Source organism: Sorex araneus, chromosome 3 (genome assembly GCF_027595985.1).
Source record: "Sorex araneus isolate mSorAra2 chromosome 3, mSorAra2.pri, whole genome shotgun sequence".
Taxonomy (NCBI): Eukaryota; Metazoa; Chordata; class Mammalia; order Eulipotyphla; family Soricidae; genus Sorex; species Sorex araneus.
The window spans coordinates 64,952,698-64,975,550 of NC_073304.1; the positions used below are offsets into that span (position 1 = coordinate 64,952,698).

At 36.1% G+C, this 22,853-nt stretch overlaps 1 protein-coding gene and 1 pseudogene across 3 annotated transcripts in view; one reads left to right on the top strand and one right to left on the bottom strand.

Annotated features, from left to right (window-relative positions):
* Positions 1-22,853, top strand: part of LOC129403315 (uncharacterized) — a 637,601-nt pseudogene that overhangs the window by 215,067 nt on the left and 399,681 nt on the right.
* The window catches only part of AKAP6 (A-kinase anchoring protein 6), a 520,466-nt gene that overhangs the window by 135,453 nt on the left and 362,160 nt on the right, over positions 1-22,853 (bottom strand). For all 3 annotated transcript variants that reach the window (XM_055130131.1, XM_055130130.1, XM_004612112.2), the window contains 2 exons: positions 12,331-12,479; positions 1,808-1,928 (listed from right to left, as the gene is read on the bottom strand). In XM_055130131.1, coding sequence (XP_054986106.1) covers positions 1,808-1,928; positions 12,331-12,479 — 270 coding nt within the window. The remainder of the gene's footprint in view (positions 1-1,807; positions 1,929-12,330; positions 12,480-22,853) is intronic.

Here is a 22,853-nt window from a genome sequence, read left to right on the forward strand (position 1 = left end):
GAGTCACAGAAACAGAAAAAGCTTGAAATAAAAAAGTACTATAACCCAGAAGTACTGAGTGGGTGGAATAATGGCCTTCAACATGCCAGAATGGGAATTCTCAGACAAAGTCCTTATAAGGAAACCGCAAAAAGACTGCACTTTTTGTTCAGTGATTTCCTATTAATTGTGATGTAAATTATATGAATGTGATTTTGACAAAGAATAGCACTGTTTCTGAAGAAATAGTGGTCTATGTGCAGAACACAAAACACATCAAGAAGAAAGGGAATGTTATTTGGCATCCTGAGGGCAGTAAGATCTGAGATAATAGCTTATGATTAGGTAGCTTCTGTATTATTTTCCCTCTCTTTTGGATACATTTTTAATACTTAGGAAAAAACATATTTTTCTATTACTATTAATGTGATTGATAGGTATTTACCACATATAATCCTTGATCCTAAATGATGTGTGAAATCACCTAGCTTTGGTTTTGTTGGGTTGAGATGGCTCTTCCAACAATGTTACGTCAGAAGATATACTGCATAGCTTTGTTGCTAATGTGGACAGCTCTCTATATATGGAAACAGCTAATAGCCAACAAACTCGATTAATGTTGTACAAAATTCAGGAGGGAGTGAAATAGCCCCATTTGCTGAGTCCTTAGGGAGCTTATATCTTCTCTTAACCACAATGATTCTCAGGGGACACTAATTAAAGTCAAACACAGTCCCTTGAAAAGTACAAATAGCTCTCTTTTGAGGTGGAAAAAGCTAAAATAATATATGAAGGAGATACCTCTTAGAAGGATAAAATTGAAGAAGAAAGAATACAACTTTTATTTGACCTTGAATGTACTTCTTATTCTATATGAAAATTTTAAAAAGCTAGAGGGTAGTTGTTTCTTGTCATTATACTGTTGCTGATTCTGTGGTTAGTTATTAATTTTATTTTTTATGATTCACAATCTGCTCTTTGAAATATGCCATATGCTCAAAGCAATTCAAGGATGACAACTGTCAGAATTACTCCAATAAAAATTGCCTAAATGAGGAAGATTTACTGCAGTCTGATATTTTAGTGGAAAGTCCCTGTACCCTCCCCAACAGCTTTTCCAGACACTGAATCTTGCAACCAATTTTTTCAGTGAAAATCACAAGACTGTATTGTAAGAATTCCTAAAACTGTTTAAGAAGAAATGGTAAAATGCACTAGGTTAGAGGTAAATTAGCAGATGTGGAAAACAATATGGATAGTTATTAGATGGATTGCCTGCAATCAATATCTGAATTCTGAGCCAGTTTTCTTAAATCACACAAATGTATTTACTTAATATGACAATGTCTGCGTTATGTATCACTAATAAACATTAAATTGGACAAGGCTTGTACCCTGAAAGCAGCAAGACAAACTGCAGGCAGATTTCTTTTATCTCTGGGAAGATCTGAGGGGTGGATAAAATCCACCTGAGTGCTCCAATCAAAATACATTTTGTTAAATGTTACCAGTCCATTTATCCTTCATTTTGTTTCAGTCTATTTATTAATGCAGTTTCATTTATTGCTATTCATCTTGAAGATAAATCTTTGTCCTTCTATAGAATTACACCAAATAGAATGTGATAAAGGGAACTTTCTTGCAATTATGATGTCGGTGCAGCCTGTCAGCACACAAGGGATGGAAATGAGTTTGGGGACAGGGAAGGGAATTCTAATAGACACTATGATACATACAATGAACGCAAAGATATCCTGGGAGAGGGAAAGACTTGTCAGGCTAATCAGATCTTCCACTGCAAGGTAAAGGCAAGAAGGGAAGCTCTAACCTTGTAAAGATGCTGCTGCTGCTCCTCTGACATCATCAGGTCGTGGCTGTCCATCACAAGGGACTCCATGTCAATCAGCCAATCCCAGAGCTCCTGATATTCTGAATCAAAGTCCAGAAGTCTGAAGATAAGGCACAAAAATGTATTATGCATAAATACAGTGTAGTTGTTAAAATCTCCTATTAGAATAATATATTCTTGAAAAACCCATGATGTTCCTAGGTGATACCTATAAAAAGAGAAGGGGAAATACTCTGTGTGATTACACAGTGGCAAAAGAGAGGAGCTCAAGCTCGTTACATGACCACTTCTTAGATTCTGAAAACGTAACATGTAATTCTGATGCATGTACCTGAGACATATCATGGCTATTTCCATTTGCTGACCCTTTCTGAGGGGGTACAGAATTTGAACAAAGTGACCATTATTATATTCTTTTAAAAAGTACCATATTTAACAGACTGAGACATGGAAGGCCAGTGCCTTGTTCCAGAAAACCTGATCCAGAATTTGGGCAAGAATAGCACCATTGATATTTGAATCCCTGTGTTGTCTACTGCATTTTCATAAGTAAAGCATCCAGAGAAGTTTATGATTAAAAATATAAAACTTAAGTAATTTCTTGACAATGAACACAATACAATAACCCACCCCAAATACTGTTTTCACTGGGAAATGACTCAATCATTTATCTGTCCCTCTGCTGTCTATCTGCCTATCTCTGCAAACATATACCCTACGTTTATCTTCATGGATGAGTAGCCAGCGTTTCAGCTTAACACTCAGAGATAGGCTTGAGTGACTCTGGTAAGCCAGTGAGAACCAGGGGCAGACCCAGTATTAGACAGGTGTTCCCCACAGACATGTAGGAAACAAAGGTAAGGACAGGAAGTCAAAACAATGAATCTTTGAATAGCCAGAAATCATTAAAATTCAAAGGAGGATCACTATGGTTTTCAACAAAATAAATCATTAGAATAAGGAGCTTAAAAGGATTAATGTGATTTTCTATTGAAAGCCTGGCGAATAAGTAAAGCCCAGATTCTTCTAAAACACTGTGATCAGAAAATGAAAGAGCAGGATGAAAAACTATGACTTTGTCCTCCTCCCCTCCCTCCTGCCCCTGAAAATCAGCCTCCTAAAAAAAAAATCCTAAAATACTGTCAAACTGTAACTGGACAAAACCCTATGTACTCATGGAGCAAGAAGCCTCAGGTATGAATTTGGATTTTATCAGGTGTCTAACTATCTACTCCTGTCTTCTTTCTAAGAAAAATGAACATCACTGTTCATAACTACAATTCAATCTTAATAGATCTGTCAAAATATTAAGGTGTGTCTGGTGATAGACTAGATCCAGACTTGTCTATTATATTTTAATTACCTTACAATAATTATAGAGATCCTTGATAAAGAGTATAGGCACAAAATGGCAAAGATTGTCAGTGGCTAATACATTGATTAATAAGTGTTTTACTGATAATGGGAATAGTTGATGCAGCCAAAATGTTCAGTAAGGCAACGATGGCTTAGATAAGCACTTCCCAAATTTTAATGTGCATCTGGCACATCTGAAGATCTTGTTGAAATACAAGTACTGATTCAGTAGTCTTCAGTGGGGTCTGAATTTCTGCAACCACGGAACTAGCAAAATCGCAGGCCATGGACATTACTTTGAGGAACAAGCTTACAAAATAAATGAAAAATATAAAATAGTTCACATTTCAAGACACTAAAAAAAACAAACAAAAATCCATTGTAACAGGGAAAAGTAAACCATCAGGCTTGCTTTATTAACTCTGTGAGTGACTAATAAGGAATGACTAATAAGTATTTGCTCACACAACAGATGCGATCATTTAGAAATTCCTCTTGAATTATGGTCATTATTTTCCTCTCCTTGGAGCCTCCCACATTTTAACCATAAGCTTAACCACCAAGGAAAGGTGGAAGTCTGGTTCCCAAGGAAATATTAAAAAGCAAAAGGGAAAGAAAAGGAGTTCAGCCCTCCCATAGATTTGGTGAATATGAAGGCAGGAGGAGCAGGTGCTCAGATGTGTGTCCTTGGTCTAGGACCCAGTCAAGAAACACCTGAGACAGGTAGCTGGGAGAGCCAAAAGCACAAGTTTTACTAGAAGTAGGGTGGTGAATCTGATAGAGGCATTTCCATGGCAACAGAAGCACAAGGAGACCAAGGAGAATTAAGGGGGCCTCTGAGGACAGATCTCAGAGTTGGCAGGGCCAAGTGAGGCTTAGATAAGGCTTAGTCAGCAGGAATCACCTCCTGTTCAAGCCAAGAAAAAAAAAGCAACACAGTCACAGATCTCTATAAGAGGCAAACTCTTAACCTCCAAGGATAGACTTATTTCAATGAACCCAGCTGCCTATAACAAGGGACACATAAAGCCAGGAGACCTCATTGTGCCCAAGATCATGAGGTTTTGAAAACCCCCTATATGCTCAGATGTTATCTTGTAACATAAAAAGGGAGACGAATATGAAATCTGAAAACCAGTATTTATCTCAAAAGGTTATTTCTAGAGGAAGTGTTATTTTATTAGAGGGTATGACTATTGTGTTTAAGTCTAAATGCTGATATTGTAGCTTTTTCTTTATCAAAAAATAGTATGTGGTTTGGATATTTCATAAAATTATCAATCAGCAAGAGAAACTGAGAAATCTTTCTGTCCCATATTATGGCAAAGGATGAAGTTCTGTTTTAATCCCAAGAGCCCAATATAGAACCTCATAAATGCTAATGAATGAATATAGTCAATGAAACCAAAAACTTTAAATAGGGCAAGAATGACCTCAAAGAAATACCATGTGACAGAAATCATAGTATCTCACTCTTAAATGCCAAAAGCAATGCAAATAGTGCAACACAAACAAGTTTCTTTTATTCTGCAGACAATATTTTGTCTTCACAATCTGTTCCACATGACCCTGTGCATTTGCTTAGTTAATAAAGATTTATATGCAATAAATGCTCTATTAATGAGTTGCTTTCCATCCCCTTCTTTTAAGAATTTGTTGCTGTTGTTAAGAGTTTGGGTAACATGGTTACTATAGTATTAAAGTTCATAGTTTTGTAAAAAGTTACTACACTCAAGTATCACTACCACCATCAAATAGCCCATGATCATGTCTTTATGTTGCTTCTGGTAGCACCTCAATTAAAAATTAAAGGCAATTTAAAAATACATTTTAAATAAATGGAAAGTATCTGCAGGATGATTTCTTACTCAGAATCATGAAAATGTGTGCATTGGCTATGTATCTGTTTTTATATCCATTGAGCTGTTCCCTCTTATTTTCCTCCTTCTTGAGGGACTCAGAACAAAGCCATTTCAGACTCCTCAAATAGCCTACATAGAGACTTGCAAATGGTGAATAAACAAAACACATATACTATCCCTTTTCTCCTTTCTCTTGTTTATTTTCATCCAAGCCAAGTATATATACATATGTGTACACACATATATGTGTGTATATGTATGTGTGTGTATATATATATATGTAGGCTTATATTTGTTAGATAACAATGAGTCCTTTGGCTTCATATTTTTTTTATTAGTGGAAAATCAGTACCAGTGTTTTCCAAGCAACAAATTGTCATGAGATCCCAATACTAAAGACAAACATTTTTAGAAGCGTTTGTTCCTGATTTTAGTTCCTGGTCATATGTTAATTCACAGCATAGAAACTATTCAAGTGTTTTCCAAATTTAGTTAAAGAAAATATATGTTTAGAGCAAATCAAATAAATTACTAGAATTTTTGTTTGTTCTTCTGTACACTTTGGAAATGATCACAAGTTAATGTGTTTATGATTTCAGGGAAATTCTTAGGTTAGGAATTAACATCCCTTCTTAAGTATATATAACCTACAAAGGTATGTTAAGTGTTTTCACTGAATTTTATAAAAGAAAAAGTCTGCCAGGACAAGTGCCTGCTACAATGTAGGAAAAGAAATAAAGAAGAGCATTGCCCTAGTTAACAGTTTTGTAACTCTTTGAAGAATATATGTGCTGATTAGATTAACTTAATTCAGAATCAAGTTCTTTCTTGAATTCTTGGTGAAAAATGTCCTAGTCACTCTTTACAATGGGCAAAAAGACAATTGAAATTGTTGCAAGCAGCTCAGAATCGTATAAGGAATATGAGTTTGGGAATTACTGTTTTGGAGGTATTTTCTTCCTAAGATATTCTTTGTAATTGTGTTTGGGTTTACTGTCAACCCATTCACTCCTGATGTAATCTCCTGATGTTAAAATGTTTCATTATATTTTTGGTACTTTATAAATATATTCTCTATGAAAATGTTTTAAAGAAAATTCACATATACTCTGTGAAAGTGTTAAAAAACAGAACATATCACCAAAATGTATTCTTGTGAATATTTTTCCCTTAAATTGCTGTATGTATCTTAAATGGGTCCACAAAAAAAGAATTGGATATTCTGTTTTCAGTGTGATATTACTCCCCGTATAGGAAATTTAAAAGTTTAATCACGTCATGAGAAGAAAAAGGCATCTAACTCAAAAGTCGGTATTTATTAGACAATTATAGAGTTATGAATTTATTTTATAGCCTAATATCTTTTAGAGACAGAGACAATGTCATGGATAAAATATTGTGCATTTTTTTCTTTAGTGTCTATTTCTTAGTTTGTATAATAAATACTCTGGGTAATTGCCAAAAGTATTTCCCAATACCTTATTGATTATTTTATTCTGCTCTATTAAGATTAATAAAAAAGCAAATCCAGAACCTTTTGCCACAGAAATAAAATACTAACAAGCCTCTTTAGTATCATTTTTCTGCAGATTGAATAGCAATATATTATTTGTGTGGCTGGCATAGTTTAAGAAATAATCCTTCCTCTAAACCCTGATGGGAGTTATGTTTGACTAGTTAAGTGTTTGAATACATAAATGCATTCAGCCTTTGGTATTTAAAGTGAGCATCATTAACTCAACATTTCAACTTAAACTTTGCTTAAAAGATAAAGTTTCACCCAAGTGAAATCAATGGGAGGTGTGTGTGAATATATGAGGTTGCAGTTTGGCCCACTAAGGAATTTTGATTAAAACAGACAACCAAATGAAGAAATCATCAAAGAAGAGCAATTTTTGGTTGAAGAAGAGACAATACTAAAAGATTCCAGCAGTTTTTCTACTTAAGGTGAGAGTAATATATATTTCTGAGAATTTAAGAATCCCTCTTTAGTCTGCTTCATACTTGATTTCACATTGACACATCCAAAAGCACACTGATACCAGTTCCTTAAATAACAGCTTGTATGTTTTAGGACAACCATTAAATGATACAATTTTCCTAGCTTCTTTAGCATTTAATTATTTTCTTCAATATTCACTAAGTATTTGCTATTTTCCTTTGCTCAAGAAAATTTGTTTCTGGCTTTAAGAAAAAGATACTTAGAAAGAGTAATAAATTCTTGTGAAAATACAGCTTAAGACATTTGCTGAAGTAAAATACAAATAATAAATTAGAATTTCCCATCATTCTCCACTGCATGTGGAAAGGAAGCACAGAAGGGAGATACATACAACAGTGGTACCTAGACCAATCATAATATCATTAAAGAATACAATTCAGCTTTCCAGACATGGAATCTGATATGCACAGTTGCATGTAGAATCCCTCTCCACTCTAAACATATTAAAGTGTGGACACTAATTTACTATTTTGAATGAAAATTCATGAGCTACTTCCTCATGAGAAAAGCAGCATTGCCTTTGCCATTAATAAATAAAAAGGAATATGGACTGCTTCCTAGCAGTAATTTTCTCAATTCTCATATCCATCAGTGTACTTATGAAAATGCTTAAGAAAAATAAAATTAACCCTACAAATTTGTCAGTGACTGGTTTACTTTCTCATAGACCTTGGACCTAGGGTCAACAAATAATTGCTATTTAAATAAAATCTACAAAGAGAAACATTCTCACCTCTAAGTATGCCATAAAATTTAAGGGGGCCAGAGCGATAGATAGATAAGGCACTTGCTTTGTATGCAGCTGACTTGAGTTAATCCTGGGCATATAGGTATGGTCCCTTAAGCCCTGCCAAAAGTGATGTTTGAGTGCAAAGCCAGGAGTAAACCCGGAGCATAAAGAGATATGCCCCTGCCCCAAACATTAGCCACAGGATTTTAAATATCAATGTAGATTACTGGGCATATAATGCTAACAGAAGTCAAAACTTTGTCAAAATTTGCACAAAATATTCTGGGATAATTTCTAGGCAAATAATTGAAAAATATTCTGAAGTATATAGAATCAGTAGTAATTCTAAATCAGAGATTCATACTTATAAGACAAAGCAAGAAAATCTTTGGGGGTAAATAACAAATTTTACTTTATTGTCATTACGTTTTGGAGGAAACTGGATTCTGTCCCACTTCTGATCTTCTGGTATGGTCTGGGTACCCCATCTTTTTGTAAAATGACCACCAACCCTAGGCCTTACTGGTGTTTACAATTTAATAAGCAATAGATAATATTTCCTCTCAGAATAAGGGTGGGAGGTAAATAATCTGGAAATAACTTTCTCCCATCTAATTCCTAACAAAATTCTAGAAGAATTAATATGGAGAGACATTCCAAGAATATTTTATCTATCTTTAATCTTGGGGTGCTGGTGGAGTTTTCACTTTTTTCTCAAGTGTGGAAAACTTAGGGTAAAATCAAAGCTCTTCTTATGTACATAAGAATATGAAATTGTGTATTCACTATACATATTTTTCGTTTTTTATTGTACTTCAGTTCAATGGTTATTTTACTTTACTTTTGGAAGTTGACTCCAATTCTTGTGGAGGATATAGGGAAATAAATGAAAGAATAAACTACAAAATGTTGAACTTTGAACATTAAAAGGAGGAAATTAGATTTGTTTTCAATACTTTCTCCTTGCTCCTGTTATCACTTCCTCTTAAGTGGTCCCATCAACCTTTCAAAGAGGCCTCAGAATTGTCACAATGAAAAAGCTACATATGCATCCTTATTAGTTAACATGACTATTAATTGAGATGTAATACTTCCCCAAAGTTGTCTGGTTTGCTTTGTTGGTTCCTGGTACTGTAGCACTGTAGCACTATGGTCCCGTTGGTTGTTCATCAATTTGCTCCAGTGAGCGGGCACCAGTAACGTCTCCATTGTGAGACTTGTTGTTACTGGTTTTTGCATATCGAGTATACCACAGGTAGCTTGTCAGGCTCTGCTGTACAGGTGGGATATTCTTAGTAGCTTGCCGGGCTTTGCGAGAGGGATGGAGGAACTGAACTAGGCTGTGTGCAAGAAAAAAGCCCTACCCGCTGTGCTATCGTTCCAGTCCTAAAGTAGTAAAAGAGTGATAAAATGACCCCTAAACACATGTAACTCTATTCATATATATATATATATATATGTATATATATATATACATATCAGGTACTTGCAATCATTGCAATCATTCAATCATTCAACCATTCAATCTTATTTTTTAAATAGTTTAGAAAAAGCCACTAGAACAATGTTAATCAACTGTAAGATTTGACTAGAACATAATAAAATCTTTGCCAAGATATGATATTTGCAAACTCTCCTCTGACTATCATGAAATGCACATAGTAGGACTTCATGAATATTTATTACATGAAAGAAATAAAAAAAAATGTATAACTCTTCTAATTTAAAATGACTAGGAATCTTAAAGCAACAACTTGGCCCCATTGAGAATCATCAGTGACTCATACATTGCACACCCGTTATGAAAACCATGCTTTCCTACCCCGTGAAGCTGGAGTGTATGTCAAATGTCTCCTGCAGGTACACACACACACACACACACACACACACACACACAGTTACTAAAGCTCACACAGCCTCACATACATTGGGGAAATCCTCCCACCATACCCTTCATGGCTGTAAAATACACAATTGTAGTTATATATAAACTGCATTTAATCACCTTAGTTTCCATCTTTCTGTCAAACCAAAGAGGTTATAAATGAATTTCTAATGGATATTTTGGTTAAGTAAATTTCATAAGAATTTAAGATCACATGGGGCTGGAATGATAGCACAGTGGGTAGGCCGTTTGCCTTGCACACGGCCGACCCGGGTTCGATTCCCAGCATCCCATATGGTTCCCTGAGCACCGCCAGGGGAAATTCCTGAGTGCAGAGCCAGGAGTGACCCCTGTGCATCATCAGGTGTGACCCAAAAAGCAAAAAAATAAAAGAATTTAAGATCACCATTCTGTCTAGCAGCTGAGTCTTCCCTGCAATAGTTTTGTTGCACATTTTCAGCTACATACTTTTGAAAAAAAAAGTTAGCATAGAGGGAATGAAAGTATATGAATTGCATCACCAACTTAATTTTGTCTTTATTAGACTATATATCTGCATACGAAATGAGGAACCTAGGAAGCCCACACTATTCCCACAACTGCTTCTCAGAAACAATGCTCATTCTACGCAACAAAAGGACAGTTAATGAAGTTTATGTATCAATGGAGCAGATAATTTTGCAAGACTGTGTTCTTAAAGCTTCAGAATCAAGGACTTGACTGTGGGAACAAAATGCTTTTTGGGGCAGGATACCCTAGATAACCTCACCCACATGTATTTCTCAAACAATGTTTTTCTCTATGTAAACAGAAAATAGAAAGGAGTATATGGTTTTTGTCCTTAGCATTAAATAGCTAGCTTTGCTTTAGTGGGTTCTTAAATTTCTGCACAATACATAGCCTTCAGCACCCCAAGGAACAGAAACAAAGGATATCAGGCAAGTTCACCTACTCCCACTTCCCAGAACAATGCTTGTTGTTAACTAAGCAATTCCCTGGGCAGATTTGTGATTTGTGGAGTCCAAAGAAAGTACTCAGGTTGGGTCTTTGGAATTTGAGGTCAGAAGCACGTGGTACCCATACAGTCCCAAGGGCTTTGAGAAAATATGAAAATGTGACTTAAAGCTTGTGCTTATTTGTATACCAGAGACTATTTAGGCATCTAGAGAAATCAAGGCCTCAAAGAAGCATATTGTTCCTATTCCAAGATTTAACCTTTTCTAGCTTATTTATCATTATGCTTTTTTTTGTGGAAATACATGGTATGTCTATGTATTTTAAAATATCCTATTAGATAACAAATTGTAGAAGTTTGTAGATTTGAAAAGTCCATTTCCTAAATAGACGAGTAAACTTTATCCTAGACATAATTTTCATTCAGAATTATAACTCTGATTCCTGTCCTATATTCTTAGACCCCTGGGTTTCTACAAAGAGAGATAAAAGTTCACACCAGCTATAGTCAGGGCTTACTCCTGACTCTGTGCACAGGGATCACGCCTGGACGTGCTTAGGGGACCAGAAATGGTTCTGAGAATTGATCCTGGGTCAGCCATAATCAAGGGCAATCACCTGATCTGCTGTATACTATCTCTTTAGCCCCAAGAGAGAATTTTTAATCTGTATACTTAATTTATACTCAACATTTGTATGAGGATTGTAAGTAATCAGAACTATAAGCATTGAAAAGTTAAAAGCAAACAAGCACTTGGAAGAACTTTCCTACTGCCTTTTCAGAGAGTATTTTGGCTAGCATTATACCACACAGATTTATGTGATGCTATTAACACATAAAATAGAAGTTTGGGAGTAGTTTCTCCCCTCTGTTGTATGACTTAAGTGAAAGTATAATAGGTTTCCATTTTTTCTCAGTCTAATTATAACTGATTCATTAAAACTATGAAATAATTAAGTGTCATCACTATTCTTACTCTTAATAATAAACTACTAAAAATTATAGCTGAACCAGAAAATACTATAAGATACAATGTTTCCATAACTTCATAGTTGTCTAAAAGTATCTGATTGCACAATTTAGCTATTCAATGCAATCTATGCAGTTAGTATAGTATGAAAACATAATTCAAGCTCATGGGTCACTGAAGTTGCTAGGTCTTTCAAGAACTCTAATCAATTATATATTATTTCATACTATAATCAATATTATTCTATCATTCTAATTGATTCTATGGGAAGTTAACTGGCTAGTCATGGTCTATAACAATGATTAAATACATATATTTTTCCAGGAAAAAATATATTCCACCAAGTTTTCAAAGAGATTCTGGTGTTTATAATTTCCCTAAGTGGATACAAAATTAAATGATGACATTTAAAAGGGTTAAAAACATTAAAAGATATATAAATAATAAAACCAATACCACAAGCACAATGTAGATAACAACAACAAAAAAAACTTGAAAAATCACAAGGATGTTCTGGAAAAAAAAATAACAAAGTTAGGAAGCTCTGAGTTAGACGATAGAGGCTGATAAAATCCAGTCTTCAATTCTGGCACAAATGAAAAGAACATAAATGCCTTGTCGATTGAGCTTCTCTTGTCTGTTAGCTGAAGTGGAAATGCCTGCCGAACACCTACCAGTAAAAAAAATCACTGTAACAATTAAGAATAGTGAGAATGAAACAACAAAAAGAGCAATTTCCTACCCATTGCCTCCCACTGAATGAACTTTTGACATATCAGCAAACTCTTCTTTCCGCTTGTTGCTGCTGGTGTACTGCTCGCTGTACAGCTTGAGGGACATCTGCTCAATTGCATCTCTTTGTGCTTCCAGGTAGCATAGTTGAACCTCAGTCTGGAGAGAGAAACAACGAAGAATTGCTGTTTGAATCCAGAAGGGATGCATTCATTGTAAGTGAGGTGGGACAACTCAAAGAATGAGAATTTTCAAGTCACTCTACCACTCCTTTTGGGGTAGGATTTAATGGAATCAGCTAAGCATATTCCAGAACTATATTTTACATTTGAATCTTAGAACTTCTTCCTTAAAATGTTACCTGAATAAATTAAATCTCAGAAGACTCAGTAAATATCACAGAATATCCCTGAGCTCCTAACACAGAGACTTTATGGAACAGTTCTATGAAATTCCCTAACATTATTTTTTCTCATGTGTAACACTTATTTTATAGAGTCTCCTTCAAGTCAGACACTTGGATGAACACACACTCTGAACCCTTCTCATTATCTTCTCTCAGATCAAAAAAAGCATACTATTCATTCCACTGCTTCTCTAGGATGTTTTCTAGAGACAGTGACAGGATGCTTTCTTTATGATACCTTTTTGGGTTCTCTGTATGATTATCTTAGCAGTTATACACTATACCATATACATGCAGTTATATAGTATAGTGATTTTGCTTATACGGAAGTTTGAGTAGATCAGTCTTTTCTAGTACCTTGCAGCTCGCGGTAAAGGAGAGGTAGTAAGTTCACTAGGCTGTTTTCTATCAAGTCAAGACCAAAGAATGCTGAATAATATTTGGCATGGAAATGTACTGAGTAGATGCTTTATTTATTGCAGCTGTTGTAATTTCTGTGGCTTAAGTTTTCCTAGAACACCAGATGAAACCGGGAACAAAGTCTTCTAGCAGCATGTTTGCCCGTGGGAATGGGGATGGGGTGGTATTGAGCCCATGTGTCGTGTGGGCCAAAGTCACCCTTATTCTCTTGTAGCATGCATCTGTGCATGTTAATGGATATTGCTGATATTGCTACTTCTTTATAATTTTACTATGTAGCTTAACAAAAACAGTTCTGGGTCAGCTATTGGGGGACTGCCAGAATTCTGTCACATGTAAGAAAAACTAAGTCAGACATGATCTTCTATGCTTTGTGTCCAGAGCCAAACAAGGCCTCTTACCTAGTCTCTAGTCATACAGACTCCACAGTAAAGAAGAAGACAGGAGTGTTAAAAAGTGGCAGCTGCTTCAAGGGACAAATTATTAGACTGTGGAAATGAAAGTGATGGCTTATGAAATGTAAGATTTTAAACCATTCTGGAGATGCCTCCCAAAAGTAGTTACCACCAGCAGTATTCAGGATTGTGCTAGATTACAGAGAAAGAACTTCAAAAAATGCTAAAATCATTATATATAGGTAATTGAAATTCCAGACAGCAGTTTAAAATGGCAATTCATATAGCAGTCCACGTGCACTTTTCTTGCCCAAACCAATTGGATTAAATAAGAATAGACTCAAACACCCCAGACCAGTGTTTCTCAATCCATGTCCAACCATGATCCCTTTATGACCCTCTGTGACACCTCTGTCATTCTGGTTAGTTCTTTGCTTCATGGTCCCCCATTTCTGTGATTTTCACCTGCGGTACCTTTGGAATATACTGAAAGCTCACTAAGGGCCACGTGATCTGCCAGTTGGAAAACACTAAGGAAATGGAATATGGAATATGTTCTGTTTTGTGGGGCTAGTGGTGTGGCTGGTGTGAAGACACATAGGAAATGCTAGATGAAGAGTTGTTTATCATTTTTTTAAAAAATCTTTGCTGGGGGAGAGGGTTTGAACAATATTTGGCAATGCTCAGGGTTTACTCCTGCTGCTCAGGATATCATATGTGTCGTGAAGGTTTGAAAAGTGGTCAGTCACCTATGAGGCAAGCGCTTAACTCTTGTACAGTCTCTCCTGCCCTATTTATCATCTTAATATTTAAGTGAACGAAGAGCATATTAATGGCATTATTGAAGAATTCCAACTAAGAGATTTTCAGATAATAATGGACATGAAGGAATAATATTTGTGACCTAAAAATATTCATTTAAAATATGGATCAGGAACATGTGGCATAAAATGGAATATATGGGGTCACTGATTATTTAATAAAAACAACAGGATCTAACTTTCAAAAGAGCATGTGATACACTTATGCAACTAAAATGACATAAGAAAAATAATAAAGAATCAAATAATTTTTAAAAAGAAACACAACAATCCTCCATATGCTACCCCCTCCATACACTTCCTCACTTGGTCAAAACCATTGGGACAATAAAGAGTATATGTCAATTATTCCACTGGAAACTCTGTTAGAATAATGCATCTCTATGAACACTAGGTACTGAGTGATATATTTGATCCCTAGCAGTTCCTCTTAGTTCTAACCATCCTCAAGTAACAAGCTGAGCAACTGCTTTATTCTGGGTAATGATCTCACAAATGTGTGACACCAGTGACAAAAAGCATCGTAAAGATGGATACTTATTTAATGTGTATTTCTACAAAAAATTAATTGGAGTTAAGTACTTTGAAATCGTTGGCCACTTCTGCATACTGAGACAAATACCTCCCACATGAGAGGGACACATGGAAAGGAGTGAAGAGAATAACGCTGAGAGTAATTCAAAAGATAGTCACATTAGAAAAATGATTGAAATGCAGTAATTGAAGACTTTTATTACACAATATCTCTGGGCATTTGAAATAGAAAACTCATCTGTACTAACAAGGAGATGAATTAGATAGCCTAGGTCTATCCTATCCATCTCTATTTCTAACTCTGCTTTCAGTGATTCATTCCTAACTGTGACGATAAAAATAGAGCCAAAGTAGCTCCTTCTGCTAAGGTTGAGTGACTTACCAGTCTAAATCTTTCTGCAGACTGTCGTAACTTTTTCTCCTACTATGTCTTAGTTCACATAGATTTTTAGAAAAATATTTGAAGAAAATACAGTTCTTAAAAAGACAGTAACAATGAATATCTAATTAAATAATTATTTATATTAATACTTTGAAAAGTGAATTTATTTCATAAATATAAAATTAGTCTGATTAAAAATAATATTTCATATGTCTATCAGTGGAATTTAACAAGTCACTAAGAAAAAAAACAAAAGGGAGTAAGACTTAATGAAAGGAATGACTTCAAAAAGATCAAATATAAACCTAGAGGCTACATTTGACATTTGGGGGTGAAATGAGAATGCTGTAGGAAAGAGTGTGGTGATAATAGGTGGAAAATCAGTTAATACTCTAACCTATGTCTGCATCACCATTTGACCAACCTAAAGCAATAGATTCTCAATCTATCTTCTTCCCTCCTCCTCCAGCCCCTCATCATCACAAAAAAAAATACCCTGTTTTATAAATGGTTCATTGAGTTTTGTGAATCACAGCTGAGATCACTAGTTGCTTCATCATGGCTTAACTCTATCTTACCCTGCTCCCAAAACTTTTAATGCCAATTATATAACAGTGACCACCAGCCTTTTCTCCACATCAGTTATATATCTAATCAACCACCTAAAACTGCTGCCTCAATTCACTTTCAATGAACTGAAAGTTGAAAACAGAACTCTTCATTTTCATCATCACACAAACCACAAGTTTCTGGGAGCACAGGGCTTCTCTTTGAAAAAAAAAAAAGGTACTGTCTACTACTCAGGTTGGAAGCTTGGAATTCTTTCTCAACTCCTTTTCTTTATCTCCCACTACCTAAATTCTACTGAGTTCTCCACAATTTTCTTTTCAACCTGCCTGCTCATTTGCACTGCTTCCAAGGCCAAGCCTTCATTCTCTGTCCTGCTCCCTTAATACAGCAATCATCTTCTAACGTGGATCTCCTTTTGCTCATTCAACCCCCTTTAATGCCTTTCCTTGTAAGAATCATTGAGGGTTTTAAAAGTCATAAGTTTGCAACACAGACACAGAAGTCATCATGTTTGGCACACATCTTCCATCCCGACTGATAATTCCAGCCATCATTTTCTTAGTGATCCCTTCTCTATTCCATCTGCCTTCTCCCCTCCGCTCATGAAGCAGGCTTCCAGCTATGGGACAATCCTGCTGGACCTTGTATCTGTGTTGCAAGCCATAATGCCCAAAAGTAGAGAGAGTATGGGGAATATTGTCTGCCATGGAGGCAGGGGGAGAGTGGGAAAGCGGGGGTATACTGGGGATATTGATGGTGGGAAATGTGCACTGGTGGAGGTGCACACAATGATCATTGTGTGATTGTAATACAAACGTGAAAGTTTGTAACTATCTCATGGTGATTCAATAAAATATTTTTAGAAAGTCATGAGTTTTCATGTAGTATTCAGGCCAGAAATCAAACTTTGCCCAAGCTCATAAAGTATGGTTCCCACCATCTCATACTTCATTTCCTTACAGCATCTTGATCACCACACTTTTGATCAGTCTCTTGATCACCATACATGTCTCCTCCTATCAGCTCTTTTAACGCTTCTTTCCTGTTTCAGAGCTTTTCAAATATTGTTCCCTTTCTCTGGATCATTCTCTTACTAATGTTTGCTCTTCTGTTAACTCTCAGCTAACATGTTGCTTCTCAGAGGGGTCTTCCCAGATCATCCTATCCAAAATAGATTCACTTTCTTTTCTCTACTTTGAAACTGCCATTTTCCTTCACAGTGCATGTCACAATGTAAAATTCTTAAATTTGTTGACTTGCACTTTTTTTTCCCACCTCTGTATTCAAACTCCAAGCTTCTTAAAGACATTGTGTCTGTCTTCTTTTCTTGCCAATGTGCATTCCCAACATCCTGGCAATTTGTGTAACACATTAGAAATGCAGTAAATAATTGTAAATTATTGAATAAATCATCCATCCATTCATACATTTCTTATATGCACAATGAATCTTTATCTAAACTAGAAGAGACTGTGGGTACAAAAAAGGAAAAGCGTAGTCCAAACTCCCAAGGGATAGCAGGATAGTGAAGAATCATGCCACCACCAACAACAAAAACAACAAAGGATTATGCCAACAAATTACAAGTATGCCAAGTGAAATGGTTGTGAAGAAGGATAGGAAATAAAACACTTAAAGTGCCCAAAATCAAAAATGTGTACTAAGAGTTCAGTAGCAGTGGCATTTGAATCAGATTTGGGCTTATGGAGTATTTTCTTTTGGTCAGGAGAAGAAACAAATGACTGTTTTTATAGATTAATTTATATTTTGAGGGGCTCAGAACTATAAAAAGTGGTGGCAAGTTCAGAGAATGGTGGCTGGAGTTTGGGGATTTTTTACAAAGAGAATAACACAGAAATGGACAGATTATGTACGATGTATGGTTAGAAATTTGGAAACTAAACAATATGCTAGTTAAAGACATCACTGTTTCTGTGATGGTCTTAATCTTTCTCCATCACATTTATCTGCCCTAGAATAATAGTCATCTAATGTATCAATCAAAAATATGCTCAGTATAGCTCCTCTCTTTGGTGCGCTTGAGAACCCTTCATAAATACAGGAAACAACAGGTTGCACCAAGTCAGAAGTCCTAAATAGAAGTTCTAGTGAAAGCCTAGGAACTTGTACTTTTAGTAAAACTTGACCATACCAAACCCTGTCACTCTCAACTAGTATGTTGAAACTAAAACGCCTAATGTGACTTGCATCTTATCTTCAGATGAGATCATTAGGGGGTGATTAAGGTTAAGTAAAGCCAGAAGGGTAGGACCTAAACCAACAAATCATATGTCCATAAAAGAAGGTAGAAAGATGCTGTGGTGGACACACAATAAAAAGTTGCTTGAGGACTGAAAGGGGGGAAATATTTGCAAACCTTACTAGAAACCAAACCTTCCAACTCTTCATGTGTCAAAGATACAAAAAGTTCCAAAGACTCAAAAAAGAAACTTGTGAGAAACAAACTTCTGTTATTGAAGCCATAAGTCTGTGGTATTGTTATTGGTGCCCTTGTTGACTAACACATAAGAGAACAGAGGTTCAATATAACAGCTTTGCTGCTTACCATTAATAGCATGTTTCTTCACTTTGTTTTGCCTGTACCTAGCACCCAAATCATAACCCAAATATTCCTCTTCACATTTAGGCTCTTGAGTACTAACTTGATCACAAGACAGAATTCTAACATGTTTTACTTTGGCTGGAGAGAAAGCACAGAGTTTAAGGCACTTGCCTCACATGTAGCCAAGCCTAGTTCAATCCCTGATACCATGTATGTCTCAAGAACTTGGGATACTATTGTCCCAAGCACCACCAGGAGTGATCCCTGAGCACAGAACCAAGAGCAAGCCCTAATCACTTCTGGGTGTGGCATCAAAACCAAAATACTTTTTAAAATATTCCTTTGGATTTTAATTGGCATTCAATTCAATTCAAAATCAGTGATATTGGGGGTTTGAAATATCCTTTGATGCTGTGTCTTACAACAACAACAAAATATCAGCCACAGGAATTAAAGTGCTTACCTTATGGATGATCAACCCAACCCTCATTCAATCCCAGGCACTGCATATGATATTCTGTGCACTGTCAGGAATGATCCCTGAGTACAGACCCAGAAGTATATCCTAAAAAACAATGGAGTGCTATCCCCAAACAAAACAAACAAATGAAAAAGATTTCTGTACCTAATAAATTTGGGGGTGGGGCATTCCAGTCCTTCTAAGACTCTTTAAGGATTAAAACAATCATTTCTATTATTGTATACAGAATTAGGTCTTATTCTTACCACTCCAATTCAGAGGTGCTGAGGATCAAACCTGGGTTGGCTTAAACTGGTGAGCTCTCTCTCCAGAAATGAAATATCTTGAGGGCCATAGCTTGGCATGATTTAAAAACCATTGGTTTTATTCTCCCTTAGAAAGGAAGCTTTTAGAGGAAAGAAAATTAGGACTTTGAAGAAATCTCACGGGATAGGACACCTGCTTCATAAGCATAGGGCACTAGCTCAGTCCTCTAAACCACAGTACATTGGAGCTGCCTGGTGATCCCAAGGACTGCTGGGGAAGCCATTTTTATAGAAAAGAAGAAGCACTGCACTGTAGCACTGTTGTCCAGTTGTTCATAGGTTTGCTTGAGCAGGCATCAGTAACGTCTTCATGGTGAGATTTGTTGTTAATGTTTTTGGTATATAGACTTGCCACGGATAGCTTTCCAGGCTCTGCTGTGCAGGCGGGATACTCTAAGTAGTTTGCCAGGCTCTTTGAGAGGGACGGAGGAATCGAACCCAGGTTGGCCATGTGCAAGGCAAATGCCCTACCCGCTTTGCTATCGCTCCAGTCCAGAAAAGAAGAAAATTATTGAAATACATGGATTATTTACTTTTCACCAGGAAAAAAAGTAAAAAGAAAAGTTTTTAATTCAAGAATCACTTGGAATGTTTTGTTCAGCAAGCAGAGTAGTCTTATGTCACACATTAGAAACTAACCACAATGGTCCCAAATGAAGAATGAAAAACCTCAGCTACTGTCTTCTAGTGGGAGTACATTTTAAAATTAAGTTTTAAGTCTCAGAGGTAGGAATTTGTTTTAACTTAATAAAATCTGATTTCCCATTTGAAGAGCAGGAGTCCCTGGCAATCTTGGAGGTGGTGGTAACAATGGTATGATTTCTACTTGGAAGAGTCTCAGCTAATAAGGCAAATCATGGGAATCAATATAGAAGGGTAGAAGGGAGGGAATGTACTTTTTCTGGCAATAATTTGGCCATTTGGGAGTATTTTATTTCTATTTTCCAGTTTTCCTTCCCGACCTTGGATGCAGTACCTCCCTGCACATGGTCTTTTCTCTTTTCTCCTTCTACAAATATTTACTTTGCCTCCCTTTCTCCTCACCACTGTATCCCCTTATACAGCAGACTCAAACTGCTTCTTCTCTTTGGGAAATACCTTTTGGCCTCAAAACCCCCAGGAGCCCTTAACAAGCAGTTCTAGAGTTGATTAGAATCTACTCTTGAATTCTCCATGCTTTTATTAGGCAGTGCTCCCCTTCCTCACTCCAGGACTTAAGAGTTGTCACCTTCACAGCACACATACCCATTCCTGACAGACCCACTGATTTCCATTATTTTGTTCATATTTTGTTTTGATCACCATTTTTTGGGGGGGGTCATAATTTTCTGACGTAACTCACCTTGAGGAATAAGTTCAAACATTTCCAGAAAAAGATTCTCTAAAGGCATATATTCACACACCCATGACTAGCTACATATTGTTTAAACATAAATAACATTTCCCAATACATCATTGCATGGTGGTGAGCATTGCATTGTGTTCTTCAGGCCCCCTGCAGGACTGGGGGAATACCAGAAGTCATTGTCCAAGGTAAGGTCCAGGATGCAGAGGACAAGGGAGCAGTCCACAGTTATGGTGTAAAACTGATTAAGGCCACTCACGTACTTATTTGACAAATATATTATGAGAATCTTTTTTTGCAGTTTTGTGGTTTGGGGTCCCACACCTAGTGGTACTCAGGGATTACTCTTAGCTCTCCACTTAAGGAACACTTCTGGTACCTATGGGTTGCCAAAGGTCCAGCTTTGATGGGCTTCATAAAACGTAAGCTCCCTACACGCTGTACTATTACTCCAGCCCCTGACTATCTTTATTGTGTGAGACATTGTGCAACATAAAACCTGAGTTCAACCAGGTACCTACCCTCAGGGAATGTACAACCAAGAATTACAGAAAAATCCTACTAATTAATAGGGGCTGAAATACATATTCCAGGGTAAGATCAGTATTACACTTCAAATACACTGCCCAAGAAACAATTACCAGGTTTATTAGAATATTCTTTCTATTATAAGGCAAATAAGAGTTTAAAAGTATAAAAAATTTTCTACTCTTAAAAAGTAAATACATTTGAAATATAGTAATAATCTCAAAGTTATTTCAATATTATACTCAGAAGAGTCTAATAGATATACTTGCTCTATATATTAGGATACAAAATGTATCCTAATTTTTGCATAAGACTTATATGTTTTGTGCAAATATTTGCACACAAAACTTTGACAGTGTTGACATCTCCAAAACACCTAGCCTTAGGTTTTCATAGGTCACTTCTACATGAGTAATTGAGTCAGGGCAAGTGTAAAAGATAAGTGATTTAAGTAAAAAGAAATTTATATCTGTAAAAGTCATCTCTATTTCTATTAACTTGATATTGTTTGTAAACCATAAAAAAATTGACTACAATGTTAGGAAAATCTATTTTGAAGCTATTTGAAGTCAATAATATTTCTTAAATGCTAAGCATTTAACAATGCAGAAAAATTAACATGTTTGTTATTTTCGTTATTTCTTCTGCATTTGTTTGTAGGTAAAGAAAAATGCCCTCTTCCTCCATTTTGATGACAGAGGAACTGTTTATTCCATCAACAACAATACCTCCACCTCACACTAAAAAGAAGAAATAAATCACACAATTGCCTTTGTGGACAGCCTCATCTACCACTCTCCACCTCCTTTTTGTAATGCAAGTAGTTAAAGTCATTAAAAATTCAGCATTTTATGTCATGAGGCAAGGTGGGAAGGCAGTGTGATTACACTGTGTGGACTGGCAGAGATGATTAGAATTTCGATGTTTCTCCACTACTGTTTCCTTAGCAAATCTCTGCACAATGACACAGGCATCAAGCCTGTGTTTACATTCTGTGGCTGTGTCCTTATTCCCATCTTCCAAATTCACTACAGCAAATCCTTATTTACTTCCTAGCAGAAACTAAAAACTAAAAAGATGTATAATGTGAAGATCCAATCTAGCTTCTCTTGCCCTGCAGACTAGCAGTTCCTTCCCAAGTACAATTATGGTAAATGTTGTCATTAAGTCTCCTACACAATGTGAGCTCCAGTTCCTTTGAAATTCCACAAAATAGTTGCCCATAGATAGTGCTGGAAAAGGAATGAATGGAGCAGGAACAACAAGAATTGCTTTACATACTAATAATAACAATTTAGTTATCAAAACATAACTGAACAAGTATGCCTTTATACTGTTCTTTGAAAAATTTAGCCTCCTAGGGTTCTAATAATCAGGGCCTATGGTTCAGGAATGCAAGGTAGCACTCAGCTCAGTGGCTGTATCCTCATTTCAAAGAGCATCATTCAAACCAACATCCACCCTGTCAAGGATCTCAACTTTGAGCTGCTAATGTAGAATAAAAATCAATATAAATTTTGATCATATGATGAATATTTACTTCTTTCTTTAGTGTTTGGGGATTTAGAATTGAAAAGTGCTGAATCAAGTCATTTTATTTTTTTGTGTTTGTGCCAACACCAATTTACTACCCTCCAGAAAGTTCCTGAACAAGATGTCTCAGGTGGCATGCGTGTTGGTTTTTCCTGTCAATCACAGCATTATGTCAGTAGGGAACTATAATCATTTCCCTTTCAAACTCTTAGTGTTCCAAAAAGGAATATTTTGATTACTTCCCTGGAAA